At 43.5% G+C, this 20566-nt stretch overlaps 1 protein-coding gene across 1 annotated transcript in view; it reads right to left on the reverse strand.

The window, feature by feature from the left end:
* The window catches only part of ncf4 (neutrophil cytosolic factor 4), a 20901-nt gene extending 7326 nt beyond the window's left edge, over positions 1-13575 (reverse strand). The window contains exons 1-7 of the mRNA XM_053676581.1: positions 13469-13575; positions 13022-13106; positions 11647-11800; positions 9549-9619; positions 8847-8974; positions 7012-7063; positions 1426-1524 (exon numbers count right to left, since the gene is read on the reverse strand). Coding sequence (XP_053532556.1) covers positions 1426-1524; positions 7012-7063; positions 8847-8974; positions 9549-9619; positions 11647-11800; positions 13022-13106; positions 13469-13500 — 621 coding nt within the window. The 5' untranslated portion in view covers positions 13501-13575. The remainder of the gene's footprint in view (positions 1-1425; positions 1525-7011; positions 7064-8846; positions 8975-9548; positions 9620-11646; positions 11801-13021; positions 13107-13468) is intronic.
* Positions 13576-20566: the final 6991 nt, after the last annotated feature.

Below are 20566 nucleotides of genomic sequence, written 5' to 3' on the forward strand. Positions count from 1 at the left end.
GGAAAAAACATTACCTGGTCTGACATCACAGTTTCTGCACAATGTGTCATCAGCCATGAATCCATGGACCCGACCTGCCTCGTGTCAGTTCAGGCTGGTGTTGGCGGAGCAACGGTAATGATGGGGAACGATCTTGGCCGCCTTAAAGCGCACATATTATGGTTTTTTACGAAACGTACCTAATTTTGTTTTAAAGCTCTCATACGATAGATTCACACGCATCCGAGGTCCAAAAACACTTTAACCTGCTCATTATTTAAACTGCAGCGTTACCTTTTCCCCCCAGTATCACAAACGACTCGTTAAACGATCCGTTCTAATGGATTCGCTCTAAACTCCTCCTTTCAGACAGCATACTCTGCTCTGATTGCTCAGACGTCCCAGTCTGTCGTGATTGGTCTACCGCTGTCAGTGTGTCCCGAAAAGGAAACGCCCATCTCAGCTCCGTCTGTTCCCGAGTAGCCGATGAAGGCCAGAGGCGGGGCTTTTCATTACAAACCTACGTAGATTAGTACAGGATGTAAGTCTGGAATCACTAACGACTCGTTTCAGCTGTTCGGAATCAGTTCCTTCTTTTGGGAGTCGATAACTCTGCATGGAAGGGAATCGTTGAAAAACCATAATGGGTGCGCTTTCATACCAATCGAGCACAGTTTGAATGCCACGTCCTATTTGAGTGTTCTTGCGGAAGTTTCCATGCCATGTAGTGCACATTTCAACACTGGTTGAAATGCGTTATGGGAATTTGGGAAGGGTTTTCCAGGGTATTAGGGGAGGAATTGGGGTCGCTGCAGATATGGAAGATATCAGATGTTTAGATGTGTTATCTACAGTAGGGAGTATTACGGGCAATTTATTTGCGCTTCTGTGCAAGGCATTAGAAGAACTAGGTTTATTTTGAGGACCTAAAGGATGTAGCGTATATGAAGTGTGTGACTGGACATTGCACTGACCCTCATCGCTGGGGTCTTTAAGGGTTTAAATGCACGGAATTTCCGTTCTGTCCCTACGAACCGTTTCCATCTGGAGCTGTATTCCCAACTCGGTGCTTCTGAAAAGCCGTGGCTTAAAAATCTAACCGTGGTTTGGTGGATATGCCCACTACACACTCCCACACCAAACACCTGCGCACTCGTCCTCTCCGCTCCCTCGCTTTCCCTCTCTCTGTTGTCTAGCCTCTCCATCACTTTTCCTTTTTCGATCTCCATCTCTCCTTCCGTCAGAGGCTCGTGTAGTTTTCCCTCTCGTGCTCACGGACACAATCTCTCACTCTCTCTCTCTCTCTCTCTCTCTCCCACCCTTCCCAACAAACTCTCCTCCCCTCCCTCTCTCTCTCTCTCCATCCTTCGCTCTCTATCGCGCTCTCTTTATCTCTCACTCTCCCTTTCTCCATCCCTCGTTCTCTCTCCCTCTCCTTCAGCTCACCTCTAGCCAGTCGGCGTTGACTCTGCGCAGGAGAAAGATCACGTCCCCGGACTTCAGGCTCAGCTCCAGGCGCCCGTTCCCGTTGAAGTCGAACAAGGCCTGAACACACGCGCACACGCACAAAAACACACACACACACGCATTATATATACACACACAAGCACCAAGCGGACAGCGTTGTGAGGACACACGAGGTAGGATGGCAATCTCGTTCCAACTTTCTGAGTGACTGAGCAAGCGAGCGTGTGTGTGTGTGTGTGTGAGAGAGAGAGAATGAGTGAATGAATGAGTGGATGAATTAGAGAAAGAGAGAGAGAGGAGTGAACGAGTGAGAATAAATGAGTTAAAAGACAAAAGTGTAAAAGAATAGATATTGATGGGTTTAACTTGTGCCAAGTCCCCTGCATGCAACTTCATGCAAACAGTTGTATGTGTGTGTGTGTGTGTGTGTGTGTGTGTGTGTGTGTGTGTGAGCGTATAAAGAAAGAGAAAGGAAGACAGACTCTTGCAAGATGTTACAGAGCTTCTTCTGATGTGTGTGTGTGTTCCCCTTTAATGTGCATTAAGACACTCAACATGATTAAAGCAACACTCACATACACTTCTTTATTCTCACACACACACCTTTATTCTCACACACACACACAAATGTGTATCATAAAGAGACTGTATAGTGAGAGAGTGTGTGTGTCTGTGTGTGTGTGTGTGTGTGTGTGAGAGAGAGAGAGTGAGTAAAGAAGCTTTGTTGCTTTGTTTGCCGGAGTGGGAGTGAGTAGGTGAGACACTGTTACATGTTATCAGCTAATTATGTATTGGCAATTAAACTCCTTTTGTGTGTGCGTGTGTGTGTGGATCCTTGTGGGCAGTACTTGCACGGAGACACACAGACGGTGTTAAAAGCTCGTGCTCTGTTTGTTAGAGCGAAGGCGCGCAACACACACCTCCGTATTACCCGACCGTGTTACACAACTCCGCAACACGAGGCTCCGTGTTACACAACTCCTCAGCGCGACACACAGGGCCGGTGTTACACAACTCCGGCAACACACGACTCCGCAGCCGAATTCACGGCGTGAACGAGGCCGCTGGTCGCAAGTGCGCCATTTTGCAGCCTGGTCCACTGGTGGACTCGTGATTTCCCACAATGCACTGCACACGCCGGGGGTCCGGTTTGGCGGTATGGGACCGGAGATTGTAAGAAAAGAAAGAAAGAAACTGCACAAACGCCGTCGAGTGTTTAATGTCTTTATACCACAACGCTACCACATTCTGCATTGTGATTGGTCGGAGGGTGTTTTCTAGAAGAAAAAACAACAACAGCGCTACACGTTATCGTTTCTATAGTAACAACCACTCTGGCTGAAGCGATTTTCCGAAGCGGAACAACTGTCCAAACCTTCTTCAGAGCAAACCCTACTCGCTAGCGTAGCTCGCTAGTGCGCTTCGTTTCAACTTAGGCTAACGTTGGAAAGATTCGAACGAGCTGGACCAAAAAAGACTCTGAGTCTGAACTCATACTTCACTGGCAATGAAACAGGAAGTTCACTGTCGCTCTTCTCCTACTGGTACAACTTACGCAACGCAACTGAAGCAAAGCTTGCGACATAAATAACGCGTCCGGTGTAACTTCTAGCTAACATTACGCTAAACGCAATACCAACGGCGGCTTGCGTGGCCGTTTACCACCAACCTTTTTACATCTGTACCTCGGCGTAAAAGTCATTCGGGGGCAACTCAGTTCGCTCAAGAGCCTCTCCTTTCACCGCAGAGCCCGTGATGTAGTATTTTAAGACGCATCGATCAAGATTAGCATAGAAGAGCCCGGGGTCGTGGTGGTGGTATTGATCCTGCTCCGTGCATCAGTATTCACAACCACACCTGCTGAGGACAAACTATTAGGAGACTGACACTGAGTGATGTTCAGTGGTTTGTTAAGCACTTCACCCCACACACACACACACACACACACACACACACACACTTGTATATGCTTTTTGAATAATCCCTAAAACCAGTTATACAAAAAAGAATAAAAATTTTATTGATAAGAGAGGATAATCTCGAACCTTGACCCGAGAGTCAAACTGGTTAAAACGAATCACCTGAATCAAGTCAAGTCAAGCTGCCGACCTTGACTTGACTTGATTCAGGTGATTCGTTTTAACCAGTTTGACTCTCGGGTCAAGGTTCGAGATTATCCTCTCTTATCAATAAAATTAAAAATTTTTTTAGTTAGCGTCACGAGGAATTAGCATCGCAATACTAGCATTCTAAGGTGTGGACGTCGTTAGTCATGATAGTAGACTTTTTGTAAACGTCCCACTACGCCCTCGAGTCGCAGGACCCACGTGTCCTGTTCATTTGTCTTGCTCTTGATGTCTTTCGACACATTTAGGGCCAGAATGTTCCAGGCTAGAGAGACAGAGAGAGAGAGAGAGAGAGAGAGAAAGAGAGAGCACACCTAACTTTAGGCTTTCGCAAAAAAGAAAAAAGAAAAAAAAAAGGTTGCGCTTCCAATTACGCCGCTGTCGACCTGCTAAACGAGCTCATTAACACGTGGGGAAGAACGAGATGGGTCTCAGGTTAAATGAACTGACACACTTCGCTTTCAGGCGTTCCCGAGAGGACTCCAGAACGATACGAAGAGAGGACTCGCGGCCCTGGGGCGCTGGCACGGCACTTCAAAGCGGGTCCCGAGAGAGCGGAGGTTATAATTAACGTGCAATTATGAACGTCGAACTCGCCCGCGTAGACGACGGCTTCTCAGTGACGCCCGGGTTTTAGGTAGGCGAGTACCTTGATGCGATGCTGATGCGAACAGAGATATTATCGCCTGTGTGTTAACCCGAGCGACTGCGCTTACACGACCTGACCCTACCATCTCTTCCGAGTCTAATATCGTTGTGGCTCAAGGACCCCCGAACTGTCCTGACACAGCTCATTGAGATTCAGCATGCTCTGTGCAGACATGTCACGCTGCTTTGGCCCTCAGAGAGAGCGAGAGAGAGAGAGAGATAAGAGATAGACAAGTGTTAAAAAAGGGATAGACTTCTAGCTCTGCTGCCCTTCACGCTAACTCGCAGCTGGAACGCTCAACCGCTCCGAGTTTTCACGTTCCCGGTGTTCCGATTTTAGTTTTTAATATTGACGTAGCTTCAGTATTCATTCTGTTCATTATCGGCGTGCACGCGACGTTTGTCCTCTCACGTTTAAAATACACTTGACCTTTCTCACGCAGACTCGGCTCTGAGAAACGACGCTAGCTACGTAGCGAGTGTTATGCAAATGGAATTTCGGGATTTTGATGTGTCCGTGACAAATAAACAAACAGATCGTGTGTGACGTGTGAGGAATAAAACGGCGTGTTCTGCGATTATAGGAAAACGAACGATAGCTACGACACGCCGATGCGATGAAGCCGAGTTGATTACTTTCCTATAACAGAATGCCCCAAAGTCCCCTTTTTTTTTAATTCCAAAGCAATTTGATTTCAATTAAAGAACAAACCATCCATTTTTTTTTAGCTGTGGAGCGTCTCTGAGTGAGCTGTTACTATGGAAACAATAACGTATTCGAGGGAATACGCTGTTTCTACGTTTGTTTATTTCTAGAAGAGATCTCCGAAGATAGTTGAGAAGACGTCCGTCTCCCCCCTAACGCGCCCTCTCTGCCTTCTAAGTGTACTTAAAGTTCCAGGATATAAAATACGCGAGCTTAATAGGATCAGCTTCCATTACGGAGCGTCTAATATCTCCATAATTCTTCTTTCTGGAAGAGCTTTTATCCGTGTGACTGCGGCACGTCCAGCAGAGGAGTCGCGTGAAATCGCATTTGGGTCTTGCTCTCTGGGGCTAACGTGATGGGTCTGGTTTCTTATGCGGCTCAAATGAAGCACGGAAGAGTGTGACACACACACACACGTCCAGCAAAATGAAAGAAATGAGAAAGCCCTTCTACACCAAGTCGAAATGTTTGTAAATGTTTGTAAACGTTTCCGTCCACGCGAGCGGCGTTTTCATAACCGTTTCTGTCCCCGTGAGCGCCGTTTTCATAACCGTTTCTGTCCCCGTCCGCGCGAGCGGCGTTTTCATAAACTTTTCCGTCCACGCAGGCGGCGTTTTCATAACCGTTTCCGTCCCTGTCCACGCGAGCGGCATTTTCAGAAACGTTTCCGTCCACGTGGGCGACGTTTTCGTAAACGTTTCCGTCCACGCAAGCAGCGTCTTTCCGTAAACGTTTCCGTCCACTCGAGCGGTGTTTCTGTCCACTCAAGTGGCGTTTTTGTAAATGTTTCCGTCCATGCGAGCGGCGTATTCACAAACATTTGCATCCACGCGAGCTGCGTTTTCGCAAACGTTTCCATCCATGCGAGTGGCGTTTTCATAAACGTTTCCGTCCATGCGAGTGGCGTTTTCATAAACGTTTCCGGCCACGCGAGCGGCGTTTTCGTAAACATTTCCGTCCACGCGAGCGGCGTTTTCATAAACGTTTCCATCCACGCGAGCGGCGTTTTCTTAACCGTTTCTGTCCAAGCGAGCATCATTTCCATAAACATCTCCTTCCACTGAAAAGCCTTTTATGAGTTTTATCATTTCTCCATATGCGAGGTACCTTCGGTAGTGAGCATATCAAGTAAACATTTGGGATTTGGCCCAAATGTAAACGAGTGCATTTCCGACCCTGTGTTTGTTGTCTTTACAGCTCCTTTACTTCAAACGCACACGTAGATGTCCACGCCTGCCTACACCTGCGGCTGACGTCTGTGTTTGTGCGTGTGTGGTGTATTTTGGGTGTGAAGTTTGTCGAGGTCAGTGGGTAGGAATTGGTGTGAGTGGTACAACATGCCCAGACAGAGCAGACTGAGAGAAAGAGATAGAGAGTGTGGTTGGTTTGTCATATTGAGAGGGGGGGGGGGGGAAGAGAAGAAAAGGGAGAGACAGAGCTGTGTAAAGAAATTAGAAATAGAAAATAGAGCAGGGCAGGAACTAATGATAGGGTGACCTCATGACCCAGAAAGCAGGAGGGAGGGAAAAAAATGTGACGCTCCTTCACTGAAGAAGGAAAAGAGAGAAAGAGGGCGATTAGAGTTACGCCATCTGCCTTGCAGCACAACACAACATCCTATTACAGCAATTTTCATCAGGATTTACAACTGCTGCTGCACACACACCACACACAATGGTCAAAAGAACATACAGAATGATTTAGCTCATATATCGCTCACACATGTGTGAATGTGTGTGCGTGTGTGTGTGTAGGAGTAGTAGGCGTAGTGCAGGATTGCTTGTCTTAACCTTTGATCATATTCTGAGGCTATAAATCCCACGCTCTATATGTGTGTGTGTGTGTGTGTGTGTGTGTGAATGTGTTTGTGTGTGGGAGCTCCATTGCACAACAATTGCATTTGCTTCCACAAGGCGTACGTTTGTGTTGTAACCATACAACCACATGCTTTCAAGAGTTTTGACACTTGTGTGTGTGTATGTGTGTGTGTATATATATGTATGTGTGTGTGTGTGTGTGTGTGTGTGTGTGGAGGATGAGGTTTGAGTACAGAAAGAGTTACCAGGGAAACAATTACAGTACCTCGGCTCTGGGGGAAGAGAGCAGGTCCGTCTTGGGCTGTTTCTCGATTTTTCTGCAAAGTGAAACGGAGAAAGTGAGCGACTGAGCGAGGAGCAGAACGCAGCCTAAAATAACCGTCAGAAATAAATCAATAAATCCATATTAAGTCAATGGAACAATAAAAATCAAGAACTGTGAGCTTATTTATTCAGGTCCACTTGAAATGATAAGCCTCGTAATTGTGAGCCAAAATTGCTGTACGTGGTCGTCTTTGGAGTGACACTACTGTAAATCTTTGGTCTACATGGTCGTCTTTGGAGTGACACTACTGTAAATCTTTGGTCTACATGGTCATCTTTGGAGTGACACTACTGTAAATCTTTGGTCTACATGGTCGTCTTTGGAGTGACACACTACTGTAAATCTTTGGTCTACATGGTTGTCTTTGTTGTGACACTATACTGTAAATCTTTGGTGTACATGGTTGTCTTTGGAGTGACACACTACTGTAAATCTACATAGTTCTACATATCTACATTGATCTACATAGTTGGAGTGACCCACTACGTTTGTGGTCCATATGGCTAAATCACAGTCTAACAACCTTGGTTTTTTTGACCCTCTTTACCAACTTTTAGAGTCAAAACATCAGACCCAAAGCTCTCCTTCCGTCTGATATTTATCTTATACAGTAGGGATGTATTGATACCAAATACTGGTGTCAATAATCGGTCCAATACCGTACTCATTTTCTGGTCGAAAATGCTCTGGGACACCAACACCCAGTGATACTATGTGACCTAGTGAATAGTATAAGCCTAGCGTATGCTGTCACACTGATCAACGGAATTCACAAAATGGCCGCAATTAACGATGGCAAACGAAGCAGACCGCAAACTGTGCTCTGAGAAAAGATCATGAGGGGGAACCTGCAGCGTACAAGCTTCCTACATTACAAGTATCCTTTACAATACAACATCTTTACTGTGTTTAAACAGTGTGTTTAATGGAGAGCGCGAGGTCGGCTGACCCGAGCGTACGGAGCATCCGAGTGTCTGCATTAAAAATGAGCACAAGGTGCAATAAACTGCAAGCGAGCTATTTGGGACCGTGGAGAAGTAAAGCGAGTGCGAGGAGAAACTGTCGACTCGTGCGAGTGCTTCACTTCTGCGAGAACTGAGCGCCAAGGACTATGAGTCAAGGTGGAAATCGTGGCGTTTTTTGCTCGTTTTGAATGATCTGTTCTGCTACGGTGTTTCTTCAAGTGCTGTGCTTTGAACCGTTTGACGACCCCTGCACTCAATATTTCCTCCATACGGCAATCTTTAGTGCGGACTGGGCAATTTCTTTCGTTCTACATGGCCAACTGACTGTCAAAAGTTGAGGATCCATGTGGCTGCCTTTTCGTGTGAACAGCTGAACAATGATAAGCAAGACAGACTACTTTCAGGTACATAAATGAACCGTTGTTTCGGTCTGTCAGTGTTAAGAACTGAAATCAGAGAGTGGTTTGTTTGCAGTTTCCTCCTGCAAAACCAAAACACCAAAATAATCAAGTGCAGAAATGTCCTCCGGAACCCTGGTGTATATATTTCATTTGAATTCTCTTGAATGCTCTTGACCCGGTATCTCAGTAGGCTTCATGTTCATCCGAAAAAAGGTTTTGCGACATGCACAACATGTTGTGCATATTGCAAGAAGAAGGAGGAGGGTTTTTATCTAAAATGTGACACTGAATACATGTGATGTTGCTTGTGCAAAAATAAGGAAGATGACTGTTTTATACTGAAGTTCACTTGAGATCAACCCTATCGTAGTAGCTGGGATTCCAAACTGGAGTATGGAAATGATCTTACACTTTGCGTGTCGGGGGTCGGAGGCGCCGGAGGGCTTTGGGGACCTGAAGGCTGTCGTATTCGGTCTGATAGAAAAACATCCGGATCAAATCATCCAGAAGAACCCATATTGGCAAACACAGCAACTTCTACCAAAGAGAGAGAGAGAGAGAGAGAGAGAGAGAGAGAGAGAGAGAGAGAGAGAGAGAGAGGGAGCACTGAATTAAAAACCTGAAACGGAACACAGATGAGTAGAAGAGAGTGAGTGAGGATGTCACGGAAAGAAGAAGTACGCTTCAGAATGAGGAAATGGGACTTTTTCTATTTTTGCAAATTACAATGCTGTTACCCAAATCGAAAAACAAAAGTCTGAGGCAGATACAGTGCTTTGCATAAATATTCACCCCTTGAACTGCTCCATCTTTTATCTTACAACCTGAAACGGAAATGAACTTAACTGGGTTTATATGTCATAAATCTAAACAAACGTTTCTGTAGAATCCTCTAGAATTTGCTCTGGTGCGACCAGTCACCATCAGAAGTTGCATCATTAGTCGAACGCCGTCGACCCGCGTGCAATTACGGTGTCACTTGATCTCACTATAAATACACCTGTTTCTGGAAGGCCCCCAGACACAGGTGCCAATACTTATGCGAGGCACTGTAAGATGTAAAGAAAACGTTCAGGGAGAAAAAAAAACTTGTGATCAACATCAATCTCACCTTCATGTATGTGTTGAGCTCTGGGATCCTGTTTTCTGCTATTTCCTGTTTGTTGCCCACGTACACTTTGCCTGCAACCACACAGAAGGGGAAAAAAAAATAACATCAACGCAATAAAAAGGTCTGGAAATTAATTCCCTCATGAAGCAAAACAAAAAAAACTAATCAAATCATTTCCCAAGGCCTGCGTAATATCTTGCATCGTAATTAGACCCCTTGGCTCGAGGACTTTATATGTCACAGGAAATTGCCTTATTGTTTATCTATTTGTTTAAAACCTGTTGGGCCTAGCGTGTTTCCTTGAGGCACGCCGTGTTAATCGGAGCGCTGCTGAGATTCCTGGTAGAGTGATGATCAGTTCATCGCTTGGAAGGTTGTCTGCTGTAGCGAAATCAAATTTTAGCGTCAGATTAACGGCTCTCCCTCTCTCCCGATATGCCGTTTCTTTCCTGTCTGTTCGTTTTAATGGACTCTGCCGACAGGTTCCTATAATCCTAATTATATTCTGGGGGTCTATATTTAATGCCGCAGGATGTGAAGCAGAGCGAGAGAAAGACAGTCGGGACAAATATGAGGCCCATTATCTTGCTTCGACATTACTGCGCTTGGATCAAACGATCATCGCCGCTTGTCTAATTAGGCCTCTGATGTTCCCCGTTCTAATTATATTCCATATTGTAGCACAAAGCGATCTATTTCTACTCATCCAATGAACTGGGCTTTATGTTTACGATGTTACGGTGCGTAAATGGGATCGTTAACAGCTATTTTGGACCTTGAAATTTACGGCCGGTGACAATACGGCAACATGTGCTCGCTTTTGAACGCCCCGTACTGATGACTACATATGGCCACCTCGTTCTGTTATGCGTGTGTTAATTTGGCAGCGAGTAGAAGGTGTTTTCCGTTTCTGACTTTCACAGGAACGAGGTTGACAGACGTGTTTACTGAGGTAATTACTTTCACCTTTCTCTCCCCCTCTGTCAGCCAGACAGCGAGCTGTTTAACCATATCCTCGCAGGGATTGTATGCTGGCAGTGGCATCACGTTTGGGGCCATGGTTCATTTGATGTGTCTGGCAATTACCCTCGGTGAAGAGACTGGGCTTGATGCATCTCTGGCTCGGCCATTCTATTAGAATGGTTTCTGGCGGCAGTAATGGAGACATTTGTGCCGTCTCGTTACGACTGAAGAAGCTCTCCGGACAGATTTGCATTCATTTCAGTGACGCACAACAATCAGCTCAATGTGAAAATGGCCAACAGTTCTAAAACTGAATATTGAGTAGGTTGAAAATTTTGTGGACCAGGGTCAAATGAAGTTGACTGAATGCTAGGTTCAAATGGGGTCGTGTGCTCACCGAGTTCATAAGAAGATCCTAGACGAACCCTTTGTTGTGGTACTCGCTATTTTGGAAGTTGAGGGCTGAAACTAGGTCAGTGTGTAGTTCAGTGTAGTTACGTTGTAATTTTAGTCATAGTTTTTTTTTTTTTAGAGACGTTCGGAGGAGCTTGTGATTTTTACAAATTAACGCAGGTTTGGGCCGAGACGCGTCATGTGACATCGTCACAACGCGCGTTCAGCCAAAGCCGCTTTCGATTCGCGTGCGTCGTACACTAGTACGGTTAAAAGGTCTCGTTTGCCAGCAAACATCACTGCGTAAGCGAAACGATTTTGTGCGATTGTGATGTCAAAACTACGTAAAGTGGCGAAAACGATGGCGAATGCTGAAAAAGTCCGCAGCAAAATCGAGCATTTTTGGTCGCGGCAATCATGAAAATGAGTCATGAAAAATCCTGTACGGACTGGTTTAACACATTTAACAGTTCAGTGTTAGCTAGCTAAATCACTAGTCTCAGCCATTAGCTTGGTTAAGCTACGTGTTGACATTTCCAAAACTGCCTACAAACAGCCTTCCCAAAACTTGAGCCACTTGAACAGGAAATATATTGTGTGTTTGAACAAACCAGAAGATTTCTCAAGTGTTCTAGTACTGGACGTGAGTTTACTAAAGACTGAGGTAAATGATTGAAGTATTTGGCAGTGCTGATGCCTAATGTGTGTCCATTTCCTCACGGTGTCTGAAAGAGGCACTGACCTGGTAGAGTGGGCAGTACAACGGTGTTGGGTCCTGACGCAGACTCGGGGGAGAACTTCTGCTCCAGATTCTGATGCAGGGTGTAGAAGTCACTATACCTGCGATAGATCAGGTACTTGCTGCCTCCTTTAGTCCTCACCTCGATCACAAAGCGCTACCAGAAGTGACAAAATTAGGCATGGAACCAAAACATTTTTTCAATAGGTCATTGCCTAGACCATAGACCAGTGGTCAGGGCTGTGGTGCATCCTGGGAACACGCTGTGTGTGGCAGAGTCAAATTTGATGGGAGAAGAGCCTTGTACTCGCTGTGTGAATACACCTTGAACCGGACACCAGTCAATCGATCTACTGGGATGTTTTTTGGAGGGGAAGGAAACTGGAAAAACCCAGAGGAAACCCAGACAGACACGGGGAGAACAAGCGAAACTCGGTAAAAGAGATTAACTCTCTTTATAACCACCAACAATGCTTTCAAGACCCTGAATAGCTCAACCGGACACCTACAGGCTATGTAAGTTCTAACCCTGGAGGGTTTAATAACACTCAGCGACATGGACATGATGACAATGCCTATAAGAAATTCTGCTAGAACCTGCAGGTCTTTAACTCCATGAAAGGGTCTGAAGCTTGAACACTATGGCGGAGTTAACTTGCGTCCGCAGCTTGTACTACAACCTCCAGAATACCGTTAGCGTCGGTGTAAAAGGTGATCACCAAGAGACCCTCTTTACAAGGCTAAAAGAGTTTCAATATGAACATGGCTGCACCAAAAACCCCATGATGGTTCTTACGTGGTCTGGTGATTTCCTACACTTGCACCAACCCAGAACTGCTAAATAACCTTTAGAAATCTGGTATCGCTTCCTCTTAGGAAAGAGCCTGGTGGTTTACACCGCATATTTCCCCCATATCTAATATCTCATTTCCCCCATGCCAACTCATTACAGTTTCAGGTTGAGGATGTATTTATTCAATCAAACTGTTATATTTCTGTCTAGAGAGACGAAGTGCAGGACCAACACTGACTGCCTCCTGTCAGTAGTCCGGGAGACCACTGTATCCTATGAATAAACAAATAAAAACCCTGCAGTCTAGTAACACAAAACCACCATCAAATTCCACCACACTGTTAGAAAACCATCCAGATTGGTGAACCGTTTGGACTGTTCACATTGTGATACTTAAATAAATAAATAAATAAATAAATTAGAAAGATTCAATAGGAGGCATTAATGGTTTCCCGGGTTGTTGTTTGTTTGTTTGTGGGTTTTTTTTCTTCTTCTCAGAATTGACTTAGAAGACCATGACTCCGTGAACTCTCTCAAAAGTTTATTTATTTACTTTTCATTAATAGAAATAGTAACAGGACTCACAAAGTAGACAATAAAGCCCTTTTTCTCCTCGACATCAGCGATGGTGGCACTGACTGGCACGTTGTGAGGCAGCTGCTCGAAATCACTGAGGGGTTTAAAGAGAATGAAAGTGTACAGTGCAAAGCAAAAGCAGACACGAGTCAAGAAACTTTTCACACACACTTTTTGTTTATAAATACACACATTTATGCTGTTTTTTCCCTCTCAAAACTGAACGTTTTTCTACTAGTCAGTTCTCTACAACTGCTCTCTCTCTCTCTCTCTCTCTCTCTCTCTTCAGTAACCGTCGTTTTTCAAATGTGAATTCTGCGCGTGAGACTTAGATACTAGGATGAGCGCGCGACCGTCTCGCGCAGCCTTGTACACACAAAGAGGAATGAAGATGAAGTAAAGTTCTATATCTATCTATCTATCTATCTATTTACTTATTTATGTTCACTGCCTTACCTTTCATCTCTCAGCTGTCGTGGGAGCGACATGGCGACGTCGTGTAGTAGAGCTATTAAGGAACAGCTGTTAGTGTTCGCGCTGTCACTTGAACGGGTAGATCAGGGTTGCCAGATTGAAAGGAAAAAAACATAAGCGAAATTTTTGTCGTTTTTTTAATCCCTGTTATGATGAAACACTCATCAGTCGAACAATAATCCATAATAATCTGAACGGTTTGCATATCAAGATTCATAATTCAACTGTGCAAAAGATTTATTTCATGATGAAATTCTGCGGTTATATTTTTGGCTTAAACGTCGTTTCGTTGGCTTCTTTTGGTTAAGGCGTTTTCTACATTCACCCACACTGGCGTTGGACTACATGCTGACAGTGGTGCAGTGCGATTTAGTCCTTGCTAAAGAGAGAGATGCAGCGGCGCTTTAGTCCTTCAGTCTGTCCAGCACTCTCATCTATATACTCAGCTTCCCAAGCTCCGACATTCGTGCTCACTGTCTCGGGTGTCACGTCAGTTCGATAACTATCCATCCATCCATCCATTCATCTTCTATACCGCTTAATCCTTTTCAGGGTCATGGGGAAACTCACACACCCATTCATACACTACGGACACTTTGGACATGCCAATCAGCCTACCATGCATGTCTTTGGACTGGGGGAGGAAACCGGAGTACCCGTAGGAAGCCCCCGCAACACGGGGAGAACATGAAAACTCCGCACACACGGGGCCACGGTGGGAATCGAACCGCCGACCCTGGAGGTGTGAGGTGAACGTGATAACCACTAAGCAGTTCAATAACTAGTCAAAGCCGAAACACTTGCGTTCCATTCTGGGGCTTCGAGTCCAGTCTTTGCTCAGACATCTTCACTCCTGCTATGGCGGATGGTGGATTTTCTCATGAATATGACGTTGAGTGTCACTGGAAAAATGGAGAGAGGGAATCGACGAAGGTGAGGCGCGATGACGCGGACTTACTGTTAAAATTACCGTTACAAAGCACCGACACTGGAGACTCCTTCCATAAATGTTCCATAAACGTCGCCTGACAGAAATCTTCACCCATATATAAACGATTCTGTGTTTTCATTTGTTACATGCCTCTTTTTAAATCTGTTTATTATTAGTGTGAGGTTATGTGTTTCATCCACCGTACAAGTCCCTGTGAACGAGCTGTTACTATAGAAACAGTAACGTATTAGAACATGTCCATTCGTGTGGAAATTATTCAGTATTAAAATGCATGGTCCTAAAGTGAAACGTTAAAAATTATAATTAAAAAATTCAAATATTCTCCTAATATTAAACAATATCTACCAGTGCATACCCCTCTTCTGTAATTGCATATGTCATAGCAATCTGGCAACCCTGTGTTTGGGGAAGCGAAAGTGACTTGCACTGTTTTGTTTTGTCTAGTTACAGTGTGTGTGTGTGTGTGTGTGTGTGTGTGTGTGTGTGTGTGTGTGTTTATTATATTGTCCCGCACTGTTTTGTTTTGTCTACTGTGTGTATGTGTGTGTGTGTGTGTTTATTATATTTGCAATGTTTTGTTTTGTCTAGTTACAGTGTGTGTGTGTTTATTATATCTGCAATGTTTTGTTTTGTCTAGTTACAGTGTGTGTGTGTGTGTGTGTGTGTGTGTGTGTGTGTGTGTGTGTTTATTACATTGACCTGCACTGCCTAACTTTGTATTTTGCATGCCAAACATGTCTTGGCTGATCAACAAGATTTGGGGAAAGGGGTTGGTCTGTGCATATTTCATTTTTGCCTGAACTGTGCCTTTAACCCAGAGGTATAACTTGTGAGACACGCCCCCTAGTGGGGCACGAAGGAATGACAGAGGGCAAATGAGGGGAAAGTTGGAAAATACCAAAACATCAGAGTACACCCAGGTTGGAATCCTGCTTGTCAACAAAATGCAAAAACATGGACATTAGCTTCTCCAGATCAGGAACATCCATAACAGAAACAGAGAACGTTTCAGAGACATGCCGGGACTCGATCTGGTATAAGATCAAGTGAACAGTGAATTTTCTTCCTGAAGGACTCACTGATGGATCTCCTGCACTCTATAAAAAAATGCTACACAACCACACTCCATGACTGCATGCCTCTGTCCCTTTGATCGAGGTCCAGGCATCCACCTGGCCTGCTGAAACCAGAGTACAAGGCTCTTTTCCCATCAAATTTGACTCTGGAGTGTTCTTGTTGATGTTTTATTGTTGAAATCATATATATTTTCTGACTAATACATAATAGATAGGAATTAAATAGGCGTCACTTTCCAGAAGGTAACATGGGTTTTTAAAAAAAAACACACAAAACATTTGTTCGCAATACGATGGAAGCCAAAGTGATCTCGAAATAAAAGCACTAGTACACAAGTGTATATTAGATACAGTGTATAAGTAAAATACGTATTAAATTTATATATTTTTTTTCTTTTTTTTACACTATTGAGGTGATCTAGCAGCTCTTTTTAAACCTACCAAAAGTTGCTAGTTACTATCGCTAAATGTAACACTTTACAGTGTATATAACTATTTATAATTATCAACCTGTACATTTGACCAGGTAAATGTCGTATAACGTGAATTGACCATGACTGAAAATTCATAAAATAATTTTTTGTAAAACACGATAACTTATTAACATTAAATATGAGAAAACCATGTTTCTACAATTCTCATACTGTTTTAAAACGCGATTCTAGCAGCTCCTTTTACCGATTAATTCAACTGCCGTGCTTAAACCTTACATTTTAGAAAATAGTAAAAGAATAAATAATTTATCTAAGTAGATAAATCTACTAAAAATGTACAGGTTGTACTTAAAAACAAAGCACATTTTTATCTGAAAAAAAGAAAAGAAATCCCTTATTTACACTGTAGATAATGTACCACTAGGGGGCATCACCGAAACAGAGTTTCATTTTAACCAACAACGTTAATCATTACTCATTTTTAATAAGTACATTAAAACGTACTTGAAACATATAATATAAATTGTGTGTGTGTGTGGGGGGGGGGGGGGGGGGGGGGGTATTGTTTTACAGTTGTAGGTCCTGATTAAGCCATAAAAGTCTCACATGAAGTTGTGAGGACCTTCCACTGAAATAGTTGTAAATGAAGCTACTTAATGCTCTGCTACACCTAAACTTAACTCTTACTTTAACTTCCGTAACCTCAGAGTATCTTGTTTATTTAATTATATTTGATTTTTTTAAAAAAAGAAAAAAAAAGCGAATATTCGTATCCTTGGGGGGGACATGAGGACATTGAGGACATCTGGTCACAAAAACATGAACAGCTTGACAATATTAACATCCCTCGACCGTATCTAGCTATACAGATCCAGGAATTACGGTTCTGTTGTTTTTAGCTAGCTGTGATTAGGGAAAAAACTTTACAGCTAGCCTGCTAGCTAACACTCCTGAGGGGAGTTGCTCTTACTCACTTGAGCTAACGCTACATTTTTAGAAATAAATGCGTCTGTATAAAATCCATCGATTTAAAAAAAAATAAAAAATTCACACTTCAGGGTTCTGTAACGTTTTAGGTTTCAGTCTGTAAAAGGAAACCGTCCCCCGCATTAGCGGGCCTCCCACACTCAATATATTCATCTCGGTCTGGACCGCGGAATATGATGCTAAATTTGTGGAGACGGCTTTTTTTTCTCTAAATAACGGATACTTCAAGTACCAGTTTAATAACACAAGCTATAGCAATAGCTAGCTCTCTAAGTGCAGCTCAGTTAAGTGATTAGCTTTAATGTTATTCGTTAACGCGACCATTCTTGCACTTCGGCTAACGTTACACAGCTAGCCCAGTTCGCTGGCGATCTAGATAAGGTTAACTAAGCAATTTTAACGTTTGGTTTGTTTCATAAAATTCTGCTTCAAGCGTTTAATAGGAAATGATGATTAGCATGGCTAATCATGGTTTCTTCATCAGACTCTCCTGTGTGTGTGTGTGAGTGTGTGTGTTTGTGTGTGACTTTATCGTGTCCTTTAGCTGTCCCTCTAATTACATCTCCTTATTTATTTGCTGGAAGGCGGCTGCTTTGCGGCTCTATTTCTGTCTCTCTGTTCGGCTTTCCTGTGTGTGTGTGTTGAGAGCAATAAGTGCTGAGGCAACGTAATGCAATAGCAGTAAGAGAAATGGCACTCAGGGTAACCACAGAGAGCAGAAGGTTAAGACAGTGAGAGACAGACACATGGAAAGATGAAGAGACAGAGAGAGAGAGCGCGCAAGAGACTTTACTAATTCTGTTTTTGACGCACCCTCATCGTCTTCCTTTCACTATTTCACCTTGGACACCATCTTAAAGGTCGTTCCATTACTTTATCATATCAAGTGAATGCATTCGATTTCACACCAGTAGGTCTGAGGCGCTGACTGACGAGAAGTATTTACCCAGAAGTCTTTGCTTTGAAGCTGTTTGTGAGGAAACACAGTAAATAATTAAATAAGAGAGAGAGAGAATATATATAGCCTATATATAGATAGCAGCTAACGTAACTTTATTTCCTTGTTCTGCTAGCAAGTTAGCTAGCTATCTAAATCAATATTACATTGCTAACTGCTAGATAACAAGCTAACTTGGTTCGTTGATTCTGTTCGCTAGTTAGCATGCAATCTTCGAGTCTTACGTTGGAACTCGTCAAACGGTAGATAAGAAAATTAACGAGCGTTATTATTACCTCGATCTGCTACCAACAGTAGTTAGCATCATTGTGTTCGGTTAAATAAATGATGTATTACGTTGCCATTGCCACAAGCTCGCGATAACAACTAAGCTAATTTCGTCACTTCAGGCTTTTAGCTAGCTAGCTAGCACTTTAACGATTCAGAGGTGTTTTAAAGTAAAATCTACTTTTTTTTAATCAAAAATCAGAAACGTATAGGGCTTTGGTTCGTGCGTTTCTATTTCGGAGTTAGCAATTGCGATGGCAGTCTGCGGCTGCTGGACGAAAAGGAGCGACTCACGGCGTGAAAACTGATACTGATTCAGTCATGCTAGCGAATCATTTGCGAATGAAACATGTCTGACATTCTACCAGTTGTGGCTACAACTAGACCACAACTCTAGCTGTATACGACGAAGTACGAGGTAGCTGAATGTATGAATACCGATATACAAAGAGTGTCCACATGACATTTGTGTTACAGAATTACAAAACAATCGCATGTAATGCATGTTACATTCACAAGAGTTTTAACACTCCTAAGCCACAAGTCCACTAAAAAAAAAAACGACTGATGTGATTGAGAACTCTCAGCTTGACAGTTATTGAACTTCCAGATCTCTCTCGCTCTCTTGCTTTCTCTCACTCTCGCTCGCTCTCTCTTTCTGGCTTTGTGATTTGAAAGCATGTTAAGCAGGAGCTTTGAAGAGGTTGAAAGCTTGTCAGATTACTATCTCTCTCTCTCTCTCTCTCTCTCTCTCTCTCACCACTCCTCTCATCTTTCCTCAGAGATTCGATCAGGTCTCTGTGAGCCAGTGGATGAATTCTGCCTGAATGATTTCTGAAGCACTGACAGCTTGACTACCCAGCTCGCTCGTTTTCTTTCCCCTTAGCCATTTCTTTCCCACCTCCACTGATGTGGGACTGTAAAAATATAAAACAATCGATCACTTCTATTCCATTCATCCATCCATCCATCCTTCCATCTTCTACCACTTACTCCTTTTCAGGGTCACGGAGAACCTGGAGCCTATCCCAGGCAGCATCGGGCACAAGGCGGGGTACACCCTGGACAGGGTGCCAATCCATCGCAGGGCACAATCACATACACATTCATACACTACGGACACTTTAGACACGCCAATCAGCCTACCATGCATGTGTTTGGACTGGGGGAGGAAACCGGAGTACCCGGAGGAAACCCCTGCAGCACGAGGAGAACATGCAAACTCCGCACACACATGGCCCCGGCAGGACTCAAACCCTGGACCCGTCAGACTAACGTGCTAACCACTAAGCCACCGTGCGCCCCGATTGCTTCTATTTTGCCACCAAATTTCTGCAGGTCTACAACCGAGCACAGGTTATGTTTATATCTGGGGAAGGCGGTGCCATTTTGTGATATGAACATTTTCTAGTTCTTGAAGTAATTCAATTACACACACATAAACTGAGCTGTGACAATAGACAATAGCTGATCGTTCAGTTTATCCAATAAACCATGGCCATGTTTTGTTAAAGGTGTCACGCCACATTATTTACCTTTAGCTAGTTAACATTAGGCAACTTACATCTTGTTTTCCTGAACTTACATTAGAAAAATGTCTGTTTGTCACCTCCTAGCATTTATTTATTATTCTTTTAGTTAGCAATCTTTATAGATTCACATTTTAGCTAATTGCACCTCGATCCGTTTGCACGTCGTTTGGGAATAAAAGCATCTGCGACGTGACCAAATGAAAATATTCACCTCTGGGATTCGGCTCTGGATGGTAAGACATTGCTTTTAAAATGCAAAACAACAGCAACAAAACATCACCTAATTGTTTGGTTCTTTAACCGGTGGAAATGAAGCGAAGTTCTGCTGATTTCCCCCGAATGGTGGCAGGTCAAATTTTTGCAGTAGAGTTTGTAGTAATGCTAAATTCTCCTAGCGAACTACCGTAATTGCTGGAGTAGCAGGTCGACTCGTGAAAATCTAAAATATGGCTTGAAAATAAAAAAGCTAACACGCAAAAATGCAATAAAAATCCGTCCACGTGTATTTCTAAGCACCTTTTAAAATGTTTTTTTTTTTTTTTGTAACTTATCAGTTTTAATTAAATAAATAATAATAAAAAAAGATTTCCGGTATGTATGCTAGGATATACATAGGCTCTTCGTGTGCATGCGCAAGTTTTAACGTCATCTTTACAGGCTGTCAACAGAAGTGTTAAGTATCCACGAGACATGATATAGTGTCAGCGTCACGCTTACACTCTATACATCATCGCATTCTCTCATTCACATGCACACCAAACGCTCGCACTATGCGTGGAATCCAAATCGACGGAACTTTAATCTCTCCGATTGTCCGGGCTCAAACTTTATTTATATAATAATATCTGAGTTCCAGCCTGAGCCTCGGGTTACT

The sequence above is a fragment of the Ictalurus punctatus genome, chromosome 27, assembly GCF_001660625.3.
Source record: "Ictalurus punctatus breed USDA103 chromosome 27, Coco_2.0, whole genome shotgun sequence".
Classification (NCBI taxonomy): Eukaryota; Metazoa; Chordata; class Actinopteri; order Siluriformes; family Ictaluridae; genus Ictalurus; species Ictalurus punctatus.